The following is a 13,298-nucleotide window of genomic DNA, read 5'->3' on the forward strand; positions in this document are numbered from 1 at the left end:
CGAGGGCCGCACAGAGAGGCCAGGCGGGCCGCGTGTTGTGCAGCCCTGATCCAGTTGTTTGAGCATTTCATAGTGATGTGTGTTGTAATTGCATTGGAGGACAAAGCGGCATATTGAGTTGTAGAGGGTATCAAGTTTGCCAAGGTGAGTTTGGGGAGCCGAGCCGTATACTATGTCCCAATAGTCTATAATTGGCATCAGCACCTGCTGTACCACACGCTTTCTGACCAGCAGACTTAGGGAGGATTTGTTCCTATATAGTACACCTAGTTTGATACCGTGACATCCAATACCTATGCCAATGTGCAACCCAAATATTAAATGGGAGTCAAACCATATGCCCAAATATGTGGAACTATTAACAGGAGATATGATAGTATTAGAGTTGGTTCTGATCTGTAGCTCCTTAATTGAAAGGGTTAGAAATGTAGTCTTGGTCCCAAATACAATTGTTACAGTCTTGTCAGTATTTAAAAACAGTTTGTTTTGGGAAATCCAATTTTCAAGTCTCAAAAAAATCAGATTGAAGTATGTGTTAAAGGTCAGAGAGGCTATGGCTGTGTGCATGAAAGATTGTGTCATCCACATACATGTGTATTGAGGCTTCCTTACAAGCTGTAGGAAGATTATTAATTAACACTGAGAATAGTAGGGGCCCCAGAACAGAACCTTGCGGGACACCGCAGGTTGGAGGGGTTGGAGGTAGTGCCCGAGATGGACACATGTTGGGATCTACCTGATAGGTAGGAATGAAACCAGTTTAAAGCATGCTTCCCTATTCCAGAGCACTGGAGTTTGTTTAGCAAGATAACATGATCAACAGTATCAAAAGCCTTTGCAAAATCTAGGAATATTGCACCTGTAAATTGTCCCAGTTCCATTCCACACTGGAACTCATTGCAAACTTTTAGGAGGGTAGTTACCGTTGCGTGTTTGTGGCAAAAGCCAGATTGGAATTGGTATAATAAATCACTTAATTGGGAGTGAACACAGTTCTCCATGACTTTGGATAATATTGGGAGAAGAGAGACTGGCCTGTAGTTTGAGACAGTGTTTTTGTCTCCACTTTCAAAGATTGGGACAGCTCTGTCAGTTTTCCAGGTTTTAGAGGAGGGGGGGGGTAAATTATATTAAATTATATATATATATATATATATATATATATATATATATATATATATATATATACACACACATCCTATAGGGAACCATGTTTAAAATGGTTTTGAAGCAAAAAGTGGCACTGTGTGCTCATTTGCATGTCTTAGGCAGGTCTGCAACCCCGCCTTTCACCATTATCACCCAGCACACCCACTGCAGCAAGGAATTCTGAGAAATTACATGCAAATGAGCTGCCACTTTTTGCTTCACAACCATTTTAAACACACACACACACACACACACACACACACACACACACACAGAGATCTGGCACACTTACCGAGAATATTTCTGGCTGGGTGGAGGGCATTCTAAAACCACTTGTCAGGAACACACCCAGCTATATCCAGGATACCACCGACCTGCTAAACATACTGAATGCCATTGGCCCACTCCCAACAGGAACACTACTAGCAACTATGGATGTAGAGTCACTTTATAAAAACATCCCCCACGAGGATGGGATTTCAGCCTGCAGATACTTTCTGGGACCGCAGGAGCCACTCACAGAGACAGTGACTAAATGCATCGAATTTATTCTGACCCATAAACTACTTCACATTTGGAAATGACACATACCTCCAGACAACCGGGACCGCTATGTGTACTCGGATGGCGCCACAGTATGCCAATCTGTTCTGCGCAAAACTGGAAAGTGACTTTCTTTCCACCTGTCACTTGAAACCCCTTACATACCTTCGCTACATCGATGACATACTCCTGATTTGGACCTCTGGCGAACAGGACCTCCTACAGTTCTATGACAACTTCAATACGTTCCACCCGACCATCAACCTCAAACTCACCCATTCTCCGGATGAAGTACATTTCCTAGACACCACCATTACTATAAAGAACAACCAACTACAGACTTCTGTATACCGCAAACCTACAGACAGAGCCAGCTATTTGAGGGACAACAGCTTCCACCCGACACACACCAAACATGCAACCATCTACAGTCAAGCCATACGATACAACCGGATATGCTCCGACACAGCAGACAGAGACCAGCGGATTAAAGCCTTGAGATCAGACTTTATAAACCGTGGGTACAACCACAGAATTGTAGACCAGCAAATTCACAAAGCCACCAGAATACCAATAATTTATCTCCTTGAATACAAACAGAAGGAGACAAGCGACAGGGTACCTTTGGTGGTCACATATAACCCACACCTAGGAGCCCTACGCAAGATCGCCAGGAAACTACAACCCATCCTCCAGGAAGATACAAGACTGCAACAGGTCTTCCCTGAAGCACCCTTATTATCATACAGACAACTCCATAATCTCAAGAATATTATGGTGAGGAGTAAAGTATTCAGCAGTACAACTGAATGCGGGACAAAACCATGCCAGGACCAAGATGCAAAACCTGCGCGATGCTCTACACAGCGGACACAATACTAATACCACACAGGAATCGGGAATACAAAATCAGAGGAAGGTTCACCTGTTCCTCCAGCAATGTCGTGTACCTCATCATGTGCATGAAATGCCCAGGGGGCTGCTACTACATAGGTGAGACAGGGCAGGGGCTAAACAAGAGAATGAACCTGCACCGCCACAGCATCACACCCGGAACAAGAGACAGTCCTGTTGGCGAACATTTCTCTGACTCTGGCCATAAGATGAACGATCTGAGGGTTGCCATACTCAAAGGTAATCTTAAAACACCGAAAGAGAGACGGTTGCATGAATACAAATTTATGCAACTGTTCGGGACACTTAGCAGTGGCCTAAACAGAGATCGAAATTTTATGAGTCATTACTGACACAAGTGAACTCTCTTCCCATGAGCGCTATAGGCCATGCCTGCACATACTGTGCTATATGTATGCACACACAGCTGTCTCTCACACATACTTATACTCCTTGTTTTTCCATCCCTATACACCAATAGGGACCACATAGTATCCACACACACTTTTAGTTATGCTACTAACTCTCACATTTCCACACCCACGCACACCATTTATATCCGCTCCCACTCCACTCACACCTTTTGTAAAGCACTGTATATACTGTGGGCTCTCCACTCATGTTAATTCACACTGATACACATATACACTCTTTCATCACTTGCTTTCAGGAACCTTTTGACACCTCCAGCCATAAAACACATCCACACCGGGGGAAGGACCAGCACAGATAAAATTCCAATAGACACTGTTTATAGTATAGCTTTTGCTTGCTTCATTCATTCATTGTAACATCGCCGGAAGAAGAGATCAGTGTATCTCGAAAGCTCGCACAAATAAAAGCCTTTCGTTAGCCACAGAACGGTATCATCTATTTATTGATTATATATATATATAAAAATATATATAAAGAAAGAGAGATACACATATATGTATATATATATATATATATATATATATATATATATATATATATATATATACACATACATATATGTGTATCTCTCTTTCTTTATATATATTGTTATATATATATATATATATAAAATCAGTGTTCGAAAAACCTATACATTTGCTCGCCCCGGGCGAGTGGATTTAACCCCCGGGCAAGTAAATATTGGCCCAAGCAGCACACGTTTGGTACTAGGTGGCGAGTAGATTTTTTTGTGTGGCGAGTAGATTTTTTGGTGATTTGTCAACCACTGTATATAATCAATAAATAGATGATACCGCTTTTTTGTGCTGGTGCGGTCTGACATCTTTGTGCAAGCAGTGGGTTGGTGGGCTGGAAATTGAAAGCTCTGCGGGATTATTTGAACCCATAATTCATGAGCAATTGTAACCCTGTGTCCAACCGAAGTGAGAGAGTGGGTTAAGAACCGAGTGTGTGTGTGTGTGTGTGTGTATATATGTGTGATATATATATATATATATATATATATATATATATATTACACATATATACACACACACACACACACACACACACACGTTTTGTTTTTTCAATTTAAACTAGCAGAAGATAATAGAAAAATAGCTTACCTGTGCTACATAAACCAATGAATTCAGAGGATCTACAGCAACACCAAAGGCTGTACCAGAAAAATGGTCTGGATTTTTTGGCCAGCTGGCATCCAATTTGTAAAGATGGTTTACGGATCTCCATGGATAAAAAAATGTCGCTGCCTGTAATACCTGTAAAGAAACAAACCTCAAATCAAATGTTATGCAATGCACCCCATTATTACAGCAATACACAAAAACTATAAGGGAAGGGTATGGTTTTAGGACAATCATATGTAGAGTATTTATATTTAGCACCACCTAGAAGATTCTTAAAGTTTCACTTAAGAATGAACAGTCTTTGAGTGTGTTATTCTTTGACAGCATTAGGATCTTTAACGGGCTTTTCTCAACCAGGATGGCCAGAGCGCAGTTTCCTAACTGGAAGCAATTGGTAATAGTAACAAAGGTAAAAATCCCCATACATATTCATAGAAAGATATTGATTTGTAAAATGTTTTACCAGGAAGTAACACATTGAGAGTTACCTCTCGTTTTCAAGTATGTCCTGGGCACAGTTATGATGACAGATACATGGTTACAAATACATAGCGTGATCACACGCAGGAGAGAGCCCAGCTGACCATATCCAAAGTGATGGAAGTGATGCGGAAGTGTCTGGGATTCACAGTGACAGCGAATGTGGGAGAGATCATACCACCGTGACTGGAGAGAGAGAGTCCAGATGATCCAGTTCACATCTCTTGCGAGACGAGATCCTACACCAGAGGAGAAAGAGGTGTTGGGTAGCCGGAGCACCAGGGAATGCAGAGAAGAGAAGACCAAGTCGCTGTTGCAAGTCAGTCAGTCAGGTGTACTCTAATCCGCACTTTTTTTATCTACAAAATCTGTTAATGCACTGTGCATCGTTTGTTATTAACATATTTTTTATAAATAAATGGAATTATACTATGTCTGCCCTTTGCATATCGAGTGTTAACTACGATTTAATAAGAGAGAAGACCAGCAGCCAATCTATGTGACCTGTTGGATTTTCAGTTACACGCTTGAACCATCTACCCTCCTGTGAGTTTATTCATTGAAGTGGGGACTATCCCTGTCAATACAGATTACACTATGTTGTGTCTTTTTGTCCGTTTTGCACTTTAGGTCTGTCTTCTTTCTGGACTTTGCATTTTCTCTCTGGGTAAGAGAGCAGACCTCAGATGCAGGGACAGTTAGGTTGTATAGGAACCTGACGAAGCTTATTGCGAAATGCGTTGTTCCCTGCCGGAGCTCATTGAGAGAGGGACCCAGCACACTGAAGGACATCCGGTACAGATCCCCTCTTCCGGTTCCACTGCCGGACGCGCCAGTGGGAGCCAGAACAGAGGAGGAGACCGTGCAGGAGTGTACCAAGCGGCGGATGCTGGGCATAGAATTTGCTATAGAGTGTGAGTGTGCTTTTTGTTTTTGTCTTTTGCATTTTGTCTAGTTCATTGTGTCATAGATTGTTTTATACTTTTTACAACATGTATGCATGTTTTATGCTCATGTCTTCCATGTTTACCAAATAAAGACCTGTTATATTGTTAACCCTGGTTTGCACACATTCTTTTTGGTCTTCTGGGAAACGGGGAGAGGAGACACTCACACACACCTATCGGGGGATATTTTGCTGAGACGACCAGACACCATCCATACAGGACACCACCCTCTGAGGGCAAGAACTCACATTAGGCCGTGTGAGTTTTATGTGTATTGAGACTCCATTATATGAGTCTGCATTAACCCACTACAGTCTGCGTTGAGGGAGAGACACCACACAAGCCCGTGTGAGTCACTGAATCCATATATTTATGTATTCTTTGATTAGATAGTGGAAAAACATCACCAACCCTTCCAGCGTATCCTCCTTCCACACCTATCCCTCCCCCCCCCTCCCATCCCCCACACATGTGGATATGATGCACTAATACTGTGTTTTATTCCCCTTTTTTATTCGTTTTTTATTCTATTAAACTCCATCCGGTTCCATCAATATCGTGAGGTCCATGAGGTTTGCGCTGACCATCTTTACACCACCACTGCCACGCTAAGAAGGACACGGGGTTACCTTCTTCAAGGTCAAGCAGCAAACACAAAATCATCAAAAAAGGGCCAGTATATATTTCTATATACTTTTTTACATCACAAACACAACTTCATATTCATATTTTTATTATTTTTAATAGAGTTAAAGCGTCATAACTTGTTAGCCACACAATCTAGGGAGTGCCCCAGTCCAAACATCCTCTAGGTTGTATAACCGTATGCACTTATATATAGTATTCTTTTAAGATTTGTTGTGTATTTTATTGTTTTTCTTTTGTATCTTATGCCCAAATTGAATGAAAGAGTCCTGAATGTCTTCTCTGATCTTCCTGCACACCTTGACAAAGATTATGGGGCATCAAAGCAGTGTTGCTGCACCATTTCAATATCACCCCTGGATTCTACAGACAAAAGTTCAGAGCCCTTCAGTGCAGTTGTACCGACAGCTTTTTTGTGCTGGTGCGGTCTGACATCTTTGTGCAAGCAGTGGGTTGGTGGGCTGGAAATTGAAAGCTCTGCGGGATTATTTGAACCCATAATTCATGAGCAATTGTAACCCTGTGTCCAACCGAAGTGAGAGAGTGGGTTAAGAACCGAGTTTCTAAATCAGCCACAGAGGCTGGCCATCTTGCAGATTTCTATGTGGCCAAGATGAATCCATCAGTACCAAAAGGGGTCCCAGGATGGAAGCGGGGTAAAGAAACCCCACGACCACCTCCTGTTACACCTACTGGAGGGGCTGGTTGGTACACCGGGACACCCATCGGTGTTTTGGGGCCTATCAGCACCAACTGCCCAGAAAGGAAGAGTGCTCCTACAGTAGGTGCTTGTGTGGTATCTGGGTCACAAGAATGCAGAGGTGCCCCCACTTGCAGCCAGACATGGTGGGTCAGAAACTCACCCAAGGACTGAGAGACTCCGGTGCCACACTTATGCTTGTGTGGCCAGGACTGGTGCAACCTGAGGAAATCATTCCTGGAAGAACTCTGCAAATGGAGGGGCGCACCACGTTTTATTGGTGGCAAAGGAATACTTGAATTGGGGTACTGGGCCAGGTGTGCGGGAGCTGGGAATAATTGATGATATTCCTGCTAATGTGTTACTGGGTAATGATCTTGGAAAGATGGTTGCCTAATATGAGACCGCTGGGATCCTACAAGCTCAGGAAAGCAATGAAAAATTCCAGGTACTGATGCACACTGGGGACTGAGGAAGGGTGACCGACAGGGATTGTACAGAAGTGGGAGGCCGTGGGGACCCCTAAGAGACAGTCCGAGGAAGAGACAGCTGGAAAGAGACAGCCAATTGTGACGTGGACCCCTGATTGGGATTATATGGACGGTTCATCATGCCAAGGTGAAGGTGGTATTCGTTTGAGTGCAGGACTGGAGTGTAAGCATGCCTCTTCGCTCATTTTTATGAGGGAGGTGTTATGATAATATCAGGAGAAATGAAGTATTTTAATCAATCTAGTGCTGTAGGGGTTAATCTGGTTACCGTTTTTCTTAAAAATACAATATATTGGGCTTATGATGGATCAAGATCCTTCTTTGGTCTGTGCAGATCTACAAAGAGGGCTTGTGGGGGGGGGGGGAGGGGAGGGTTGTCACTGATGGACCACTAGAAGTGAAATGTGTTGTATCGGATTGATAGAATCTAGAGATGAGGGCATTTGTTTTGAAAGAGAAGGGATTAAATGATGGCTCTCCTAACAGTTTTATAAACAAGCTACATTCAAAGGCATTCTCTGGAGGGTTCTGAAAGGTTCAGGGTGTGGGGGGGGGGGAGGGGTAGCAAGGAAAGTATTCCACAAAAGAGTGAATTTATTATACATGCGGTTATCACGAGATTACCTCTATTCTAAATTCGAACGTTCACATGTGTAAGCATTTCAAGGAGATGAATGCAATAAGGTCAGACACTTGAGGTTTAGGATCCTCAGAAGTGGAAGCTCCTTGAAGAACCTCATACAATGAAGAAAACACAAATGCATGCGATACTCCGAAAAGACAAACAACACAGAGGGGAAAAGGACAACTCACAATTTCTCCACTGGTAAAAAGCAGAGTGTGACTTCAGGCGCACTCCAACCCTACTACAGACTCCTTGATCTTTGCACATTCACATGCATGGCTTCCCTGGTCTGCTTCTCTCACTCACAGCGTTCTCAGGTCGCCTGGCTTCAGCTGGTCGAGTTACTGGTGGAGTAGTAGGAAAATATGGTGGCCTCAGAAGTCCAAAAAACTTCTTCATTGTATGAGGTTCTTCAAGGAGCATCCACTTCTGAAGATCTGTTCCATTGAGCTGCTGTTCATATGTGATAAGTGTTTTATCCATATATTCACTGGGTTATTTCACTTTAATCACTGTGTTACTCCATTCACTTTCAGTTTGCACCATTAACACTTTTTTTCTGAGTTCTGTGTAATTTGCAGTTTGGGAGACCGCAGGTGGTTAGGCAGCACCTGACCTAATTAGTCACCATTTAGACTTGCACATATCTATTACCACATACTGTATAAGTTTGCACCTTTTTTGAAGTGAAACTTTTTTAGTGGCACCTATTCTGATGGGGCAAAACTGGAGAGATGGAGACGAAATGTGTGGGTGTAGTAAGATGGCGGGAGCCCCGCAAGTCCTCCGGCTTTGAGAGGAGGAGCCGCTGCTCGGCCTCTCTCCTCCCTCTTCTCTACCTCCGCTTCCCCTTCCTTGTGTCCCGCTGATCCTGGAGGGTAACCGGGACGATATGGCCGCCGACGCCGCTCCTAACGGCCGGCAATTCCCCCCACATGCCCGCTGCGCTGTCAGCATAAGCCAGCGACGTGCCCTGTCGCCTCTCACGGTTCCTGCTCCAGTAACGCGGGAAGCGGGAGGTTTGAGCATGCCGCTTCCCATGCAGCACTGCCGGAGGGGGGGCCCTCCTAAGCACAGTATCTGCCCCTCACATACGCCCAGCCTGTACAAAATAAATGCCCCTTATACATTAGTAACTACTATACACGTGTCAGCTAATTACAACCATTGCCCCCGTCACACAAATTGCCCCTTCGCCCGCATTACTTCCCTACCAGCATACTCAATTTGCCCCTTAATAGTTTCTGACCCCTGAACATCCACCTCACACACAATAATTGCCCCCCTAATTAATGATTCTCAGTAATATGCCGCATTCACCTTCTCTCCCCCCCTCGTATTCTGTATCTGCCCCTTCACACACAGCAATTGACCCCTGCCTTATTACACTGCCTTGCACGCACCCATCTATTGCCCTATGCCATTGATATCAGGTTTCCTTTACACAACAATTTCCCCCTGGCATGCATTAATTACCCCCTGGCACGCATTAATTACCCGGGTACTCACAGTTCCTGATATCTGATATGAACACGGCTAGGCCCCGAATCCCGTCCCCATTGGACACGGCCGACACCTTCCTCACACTCGAGGACAACCTGTACAGCCCAGCAGCCGCCGAGTCCGGGGTCCTGCGTGCACGCAAACCCAGCGTTTGTCTCCCCAGCTGTGTGTATGTGTGTAACGTATGAATGTGTGTGTCTCCGGGCCCGGTGCGGCCGCGTCTCCCAGGGGGGTGGGGAGGGGGGGGGGAAGAGAGTCAGGAGACTCAGACAGAGCCCCCGTCACACACACACACACGCACAAGACTGACACACATACATGCACACTGACACACGCACGCACACTGATGCGCTGAACACCTCCCAATAAACATTACCCCGCCAATCAAATTTACTCATGCTCTAAGCAGTAATAATATTATTGTTACTTTATATGTTGCTGACAACACACAAATAAGTTTCACTTACTATGCGCGTGCACAGCACACACAGCTTTTTTCTATTCACTTGAGGTTTAGAAGGTAGCCAGGGACAGATATCCATTTGTCACTCAAATTTTTGGAGCACATCGGTAAAAAATAGTCTTGTCACATTCGTCAAATTCCCCTGAATCTATTGCCATGACTCATGTGTGTCTAAGTACTAGAGAAATCAAGATCTGAGGTATTTCATATGTCTAGGCACATTTTAACATCTTTTTAGAGCCAGGTTTTTTCTAACGCGTAAAACCGTCAATTTAGCAGGCGGGCTAATGTTGGGTCAATGGGGACAAAAAGAAATAGTACATAACTCTTAGCAAGGTATTATGAAAATCAGAATTCAACAATCTCTCTGGGAAACAACCCATGACATATGGTAATGTACTGTATAGGGATTTCTGTTTTATCCTGTTATTTTAAGAAACAATTCTGCATTTATTGTAATTGTATGTTCTTGTAATAATTTTTCATTAATCTAAAGCAGCGGTGCGCCACCTGGGGGACGCGAGATTTGTCTGTAACACTTACCGGGATTCAGACGCGTCTCCATGGCAACGCAGCGTCATTTGACACTGCAGGGTCATGTGATGTGACGTCACTAGCGCCAAATGATGCCGCGGATCACGTGACCCCGGAGGGTCATTTGACGCAGCTGGCAGGTAGGAGAGGGGGCGCGAGACCGGGGTAGGCCAGTCAGGGGGGCACAGCTTCAAAAGTTTGTGCTCTCCTGATCTAAAGCACTGTATTTTTATATATTAAAACATTTAATAAGTGATGCTTTGGGGCTTGAATTAATAGTTTGTACGCTTTGTAGAGAGTATTTGCATTGTCAGACACAATTTGCTACAACAGATGTGTTTTAAGTGCATAATTTTTTGTATAATAAACAGGGACACGAGACCTAGCAGTTAAATTACACATTTTGCATATTTCTTGTGTGGTGGCAGCAGATAGATATGATTGCAATTGAGTAAGGGGTTAATATCAACTCATTGAAAGTACCTCGAGAAAGGTGACTTGGCTAGAGTAGCCGTGTGTATTAACCCCGATTGCATATCTAAGTCACAGGCTCACTAGTGTGTTTGTGACAGATGGTATATTGGGACAGATTGAGGGTAGATATTGTTCACCTTTGTAGAGGTGAAAAGTGGGCCAGCTAGAGAGCTGTGCATGAACCCTTGTCCCCTATGCAGGTCACGTGCTCACAGGTGTGCCGTATTTGTGGATTTGAGCTGCAACCAGTATTCGACTATTAAAGAATATGTTAAAAAAAAAAATACTACATTGTGCATTTTTCTATAATTTACAATGTGAAATGCCAGTTGTCACTTGTTTGGGATAATCCCTTTATAACATATACTTTCACTTTGATTTTTCGAATAGGTTATCTATTTTGAGGATTTATTGTTTACAGTTTTGAGGTAAGAGCGCCATTTGTAACACTGCTTTCCAAAGTAAGTGTCAATATATTTTGCACCTCTTGTGTTTTGAGGTGCTGGTTATAATAAGAGAGTTACCAGATAAACATATGGGATATATAAAAATAAAAAAAAAAAAAAAAAAATCTACATCTGGCTGGGTTATTTTCCCAATTTAATTGACATCAAAATCCTGCCAATCCTCGGTGTAACTAGTCTAAATTTGGTGCAGATGCATTTACAATGGCACAGTGCTTATCGTTGCCCTTTTCCATATTAGCCCCTCGTAGCGTCACAAGATGTTTATCAAACTCACCTCTACGCCGAACCTAGAGCAGTGAAACAGCAGCAACAGACTTGCAGCTGTGGCACCACAGAGCCAGAAGCTGGGCTTTAACTTCATGTCTCTCTCTCTCTCTCTCTCTCTGACTGATAAGCCCTGGCAGTCACATGACCAGTCACACATACATTACTGTCACTACTTGTTTATATGAGCAAGGCTGCTGTGAATTGCCCCACCCCCAACTGCCACAGAAGTCCTGCTACACGGGGCTAGAAGCTGCCACTAATCACACAACATGTATAAGCTCTTCCATAAGCAGCTTAACGTGTGCTCGCCTTAATTCTTATGAAGACGTGGATATTGTAGTCTATATTTGCTGTGTAGAACAACACTGGTGTGGTACATATTAGAGTAATGCCGATCACTTTAGTGCAGAGGTTCGGGAATTGAAAGGTTAACAGTATTTCCTCCCAATGCCTTGCAGCTCTCCAGTACAGCATTGGTTAACGTGTCCCTCTATCTGTGGGTTAGCATTACATGAAGATGTATACCTCTGCATCTCATCATTACACTGCGCCCTGCACAGCGACTTCCTGTACGTGGGGGTCCAAGTGGGGCAGAGCTACGGACGGCACAAATCCGCAACACATTTCACTGGATGTTTACGTCAGGTTTCTTTACCGCCACATTGCAGTTGCTCCCCTGCTTACCCCCTTCCGGTTAATTAAATACTGCCCGGCGCCCAGCAGACAGTTTAATGAGAAACGGAACCCCCCTTCTCAGCCATGTGCCCGTGTTGAGCGCTTTCTTTGTATGTACAGCGGGACCCCCCCTGTCGGAGCCCCGGGCTTTGTGCGTGCCCCGGAAGCTCTCCTGTGTGTGTCGCCTGCTTAGGACACTGTGTGTATCACTGCCGGGCTGTGTGTGTCCTGCTTAGGATACATTGTGACTATACTGTATGTATCACTGACGGCCTGTGTGGGGCATTCATACAAATCACGCTCTAATCCTGTATGTGTGGCGGTATTTCATGCATGCGTGTGTATACCGCGTAACACAGCTATTCTATTAACCTTCCGTGAGGGATGAAACTCCCCTCACTCATCCCCGCTGAACACTTCAGAGAGGAGCGGGCTGGACCATCAGGAGCAGGTGGGGGGCACTCATCTTTTCTTTGTGTGAATCTCCAGGCCTGTGAGACAATGTGATGCTGATTCAATGTATCCCGTAAATGTGTCTTGTTAGTTACGTTTTCTACTATTTATAGTGTTTTAAAATCTTCCTCGTTTGAGGTCATTTTAAGTTTCAGACTTGTTCCCTCCCTTGTTCCGTCTGGATTGCCGTGTCCCTTATACACAGGCAGGTCAGATCAGTGAGTGTATGTGGCTGTTATTAAGGAATATTTATGTATTTTGTTTTAATAAAAATAACGAGCTGGTCTTGTGACTAAAGTATTTTTCCTGTGTCACCTGTGGCCTTTAGACAGAGAACCAATAACAAGTAGTGGGGCTTTATCTTGTGTCACTTGTCTCTCATAGGTTTAACATAGGGAGACCTTCCAGGCCGCTTTGGTGAAATGG

General features: G+C 44.0%; 2 protein-coding genes across 9 annotated transcripts in view; one reads left to right on the forward strand and one right to left on the reverse strand.

Moving 5' to 3' along the window:
• NHLRC3 (NHL repeat containing 3) overlaps positions 1 to 12,305 on the reverse strand; it is a 35,353-nt gene extending 23,048 nt beyond the window's left edge. Inside the window, exons 1-2 of one of the 5 annotated variants that reach the window (XM_075592039.1) lie at positions 12,054 to 12,305; positions 4,128 to 4,280 (exon numbers count right to left, since the gene is read on the reverse strand). In XM_075592039.1, the coding sequence (XP_075448154.1) occupies positions 4,128 to 4,280; positions 12,054 to 12,218 (318 nt within the window). In that variant the 5' untranslated portion in view covers positions 12,219 to 12,305. The other 4 variants (XM_075592042.1, XM_075592040.1, XM_075592043.1 and 1 more) reach the window with 4 other exon arrangements.
• Positions 12,306 to 12,575: 270 nt separating this feature from the next.
• Positions 12,576 to 13,298, forward strand: part of PROSER1 (proline and serine rich 1) — a 41,640-nt gene continuing 40,917 nt past the window's right edge. For 2 of the 4 annotated variants that reach the window (XM_075592034.1, XM_075592033.1), the window contains exon 1: positions 12,576 to 12,870. The gene's annotated coding sequence lies outside the window, so the exon portion shown is untranslated. The remainder of the gene's footprint in view (positions 12,871 to 13,298) is intronic. The other 2 variants (XM_075592036.1, XM_075592035.1) reach the window with 2 other exon arrangements.

This window comes from Ascaphus truei, chromosome 3 (genome assembly GCF_040206685.1).
Source record: "Ascaphus truei isolate aAscTru1 chromosome 3, aAscTru1.hap1, whole genome shotgun sequence".
Classification (NCBI taxonomy): domain Eukaryota; kingdom Metazoa; phylum Chordata; class Amphibia; order Anura; family Ascaphidae; genus Ascaphus; species Ascaphus truei.